General features: G+C 44.9%; 1 protein-coding gene across 1 annotated transcript in view; it reads left to right on the top strand.

The window, feature by feature from the left end:
* Positions 1-4,018, top strand: part of donson (downstream neighbor of SON) — an 18,502-nt gene extending 14,484 nt beyond the window's left edge. Inside the window, exons 8-11 of the mRNA XM_015395688.1 lie at positions 227-355; positions 448-646; positions 839-908; positions 2,996-4,018. Of these exons, the coding sequence (XP_015251174.1) occupies positions 227-355; positions 448-646; positions 839-908; positions 2,996-3,141 (544 nt within the window). The 3' untranslated portion in view covers positions 3,142-4,018. The remainder of the gene's footprint in view (positions 1-226; positions 356-447; positions 647-838; positions 909-2,995) is intronic.
* Positions 4,019-4,024: the final 6 nt, after the last annotated feature.

Here is a 4,024-nt window from a genome sequence, read left to right as displayed (position 1 = left end):
TGCCTTGGTCTCGACCTCTAAAGGTCTTGGTCTTGTTTGGGTCTTTACCTCTAAAAGTCTTGGTCTTGCCTTGGTCTCGACCTCTAAAGGTCTTGGTCTTGTTTGGGTCTCGACCTCTAAAGGTCTTGGTCTTGTATTGGTCTTGCCCTTCAAATGTCATGTCTGTACTGTTTGGTCTCTCGTGATATGGTCTTGACTACAAAACTATTGATAAAGAATGCTGTAGCTTCCAGGTTGAGGAAGACGATCAGAAAGGTGATGGATCCAGTCTAAAAAGAGATGACAGCCTGTCTTGGCTAAAGGAGATGGGAATCCAGGACAAACTAGGGAAGCCTGAGTCCATCAGCATACAGATGTATCCTCCCCCAGCTCTGAAACAATCCATAGCTTTGCTCCTTATTGGTAGAAAAACTATAAACTCTGAAGGTTCCTTAACCACCTGTACAGACAGAAAGAAGGTCAGAGTCTTACCCTGGACCACAGACCAGAGTCTGCAGTGTGTGTGGAGGGGGCGCACACCTTCAACCTCATCAACTTCCTGATCAACTGCCGGAGTGTTGTGGCTGCGGCCGGATCTCAGACTGGTCTGCCACCGACCCTGCTGGCCCCCACCGCCTTCAGAGGCGCTACCATGAATGTGCTGAAGGTCCAGCAATAAGATCTTACTAGTTTGTTCTGATTCGACCCTTGATTGAGTTTTTAAAACATTTTGCTTCCAAAAATGTTTTCTGGTACCTTGTTAATGTCTGTTTGATGGACTTAACACTTTTATAGAAGAAAATGAACCATAAAACAGACAGATTTTTAAACTCCAGATAAACATTTGTGTGTTTTCCAGGGCCGCAGTGTGAATGTGAAGAACTTGGTGGATTATAGCTACCACAACATTAGCAGCCTGGAGCTCACAGGTACACAACCAAAATGTACATTGCACCAAACAAAACAGGAACAGAATGAAAACACAGCAAAATCGGGAGAGATGTTGATATATATTGAGCGTTTTTATGGTGGCTGTTATAAAGTCTATTAGCTGCCAGTAAGGATCTGTGACAACACTCCTTTGTGCACCGAGGGTGCATTAATATTTCACTGAAGGATATCAGAGACTTTGTCCCTAGAGACTTTAGTTTTACCTGAGTCCTGTCTTCCACCATCTGGACTGTCCAGGGGCATTCTGGTTCAGAACTGGCCTACTGAGCAGCGTAGCTAGCCTTTTAGCTCCAGATGCCACTATAGATTAAGGCAGGTCTTTAGGAGCGCCCCCTGCTGTTAAGGAGCAACATCATATTTGCTCCAGTTTATTGTTCAGATATAAGTCAATGGTTCTAAAGAGCGTAACGTTCAGGGTCCACTGGGTCGTCCTCGCCAGTCGAGTCAGTTGTTGATGTCGAAATGGGGAGAGGATGCAAAATTCTGAGTTAGGCAGGAGCTGTGCTCAGGGTAGTGAGTGAGGAAAATGGTGGTCCAGTCCTCAGACTACCTTTAGCACTGGTTAGGGAGTCATTGCAGCAGACAGATGATGGCGTCATCCTCCTCAGTGCCAGGCTGGTAGGCGAAGTGCTAGGGACTCCTGGGGCGGGCAGAGGGACAAAGGCGGATTGGAGGAGTGGCCCTCTTGGGTCAACCGAAGCCGGGCATACCCTGTACAATATTTTCAACTGTTGTACTCAGCTACAACTCAGCTACTCGGCGCCAAGAGATGATGTTGATCGTACTCATCAGTCTGCAAGGAGAAGAACTTCCTTATTTGCTTATGCGGAGTGCGCAGGGTTCAAGTAAATCGGCTCATAGACGCTTGTATCTCTGCCTCTACAGCAGGATTTGCAAAGGAACACTTCACGAGGGCCGACTGAATTTGCAATGGGTTGAATATCTCCTGACCTTACGATTCCTGATCGGGAAGTGGTAGTGAGAGCCTAGTTGCCCCTCGTTAACTGCTGTATAGCTACTACAGGACGCACGATCAGGCTGAAACTTGGCCCAATCCAAAATATTCTCGCACAACCGGAGAATCGGCCTCAAAAGGGCAAATACTTGATAAGGGAGTGTGCAGTAAAGCCATCATTCCTCTATATCACAGACTTGAGCTGAAGTCCAACCGGACTTCAAACCTTTGGCCAGTTTTCCAGGCAAGTCCTAACAGACAAAGACCCGGGACGGAAGTCTGTCGATGGGCCTGGGAGTCTCAGAGTAGCTGGAGGAGAGTTTGGGGAGATGAAATGTGGAATTCTATACGATCCGGTTTGGGATATAAGAAAAAGACCAAAAGTTGGACATCATGACTAGCGATTTCCCAATCCGACATTAATATCAGTTATTGGTCCGATATTAGAATAAAAACTAATATCGGATTTTATCAGTCAGCATCTGAAATAGCTGATAGTGTCGAGCAATTAGAAACATTCTGCTTCTGTTAAGTTATTGTAACCCATTGGGTAATTTTACAGGGTCAGTTTTTTCATACCTTTTGTTTTACTGGTTTGAGTAATACTACAACAGTAGCAGCCATTCAAAATGGCCCTTCCCACTGAAACGCCAGCCGAATGGCAGCCAACACCCAGCAAAATCACCTCTGTGAACCCAACATATTTTTATTTACTGTGACCAACCCTTTCACTGAATTACAGAGTCTGACCAGGAGATTGCGCTTCTCTTTAGATCTTAATGTCAACAAATCATGACAGAAAGAATATTTTAGTACAAAGATTAATGTTTAAAAAGGAATTGAAGGGGACCAACCAAGAGACAGCCAGTGGCCTGCCAGGGACCAGCCAAGAACCAACCAAGGGCCCATCTAGGAAGCGGGGAAATTTTGAATGGCTACTACTGTATAAGCTGATATAGTTTCGGGTCAATATCGGTATATGCCAATTCTCAAAGCTGTGATACCGGTGTCGTATGGGAAATGGAAAAAGTTGTATCCCTGATCATGACATCATTGGCTGTGATATAACTGGCATAAACCAAGTGATCTAAAGGTCTTTCCTCCCTTTAGGACCCATCCTCCCTTCTTCTCTTCATGCCATCACAACTCTTCTTCAAACTGCACAAAAAGGCAACTTCTCTGCCGCTCTTTACACCCACACGCCGACTGCTGTCATGAACATAAAGACATGTGAGGCTCAGGTAAGATGTTTATAGATTCAAATGAATGAACACCTTCATTAGAAAAATATCGAATCAGGGCGGAGCAGATTTCAAAGTTCTTCACATGACGTTTGGTAAGAAAAGATAAAGTAAACCGCTGTTGCATCATTAAGACAAGTTTCTTCTGATTTAAGAGCCACACTTTGTTGACCTGGGTTGTTGAAGTCATGATGAGGCTGCGATCATTGGAAGGAGAGGATTCTAGAGACTGATGTCCTGTCTCTCTGCTCAGCGAAGGCTCTTCTATAGACATACATAGACGCCTCATTACATGTTGTTGGCAGCGAGGCAGACGGCGCTACAGGGCAGCCATCTTGGGTCAGACCACAGTTCAAACAGCTGGGTCAGAATGTATAGGAGGCGCCTTAGATCTGATTTTAATCACAAGGAAGATGAGTCAGAGATGATATCACAATAATCTCTTACATGTCAGAGACCCCTAAAAGACCAAAACACATTTTATTATGACCTTTCAGTCAGATTACACACAAACTACAAAAAATCTAAATACCATATTTCCCAGACTATAAACCGCCACTTTTTTTTCTCACGCTTTGAACCTTGCGGCTTATAAGAAGGTGCAGCTTTTTCTTAACCCCCAGAGGGGGAAGAGAATAAGGGGCTAATTTCCATGTAACACAGGAATGTGCTAGTAGCACGCACGACGGAGAACAAATGTGCCGAATTCACACATTTTTACATATATTTTCTGAATCAAAGCTGCCGAACCAATGAAGAGACTGGGCTCAACTCCTGCAGAGCTAAGATAAAGAGCTGATGAAGCTCCATCTTTCATCAGAAGCTCTTACTGCTGTGCGATAACAAGCTAACGGGAGCTAGCATTCTTCTTCGTCCCAGGGGCCCCTCGCAGATTTGG

This window comes from Cyprinodon variegatus, unplaced genomic scaffold, assembly GCF_000732505.1.
Source record: "Cyprinodon variegatus isolate N-32 unplaced genomic scaffold, C_variegatus-1.0 Scaffold753, whole genome shotgun sequence".
NCBI classification, from domain to species: domain Eukaryota; kingdom Metazoa; phylum Chordata; class Actinopteri; order Cyprinodontiformes; family Cyprinodontidae; genus Cyprinodon; species Cyprinodon variegatus.
Note: the sequence above shows the minus strand (reverse complement) of the source record. Positions and strands in the feature narration are given on the sequence as shown.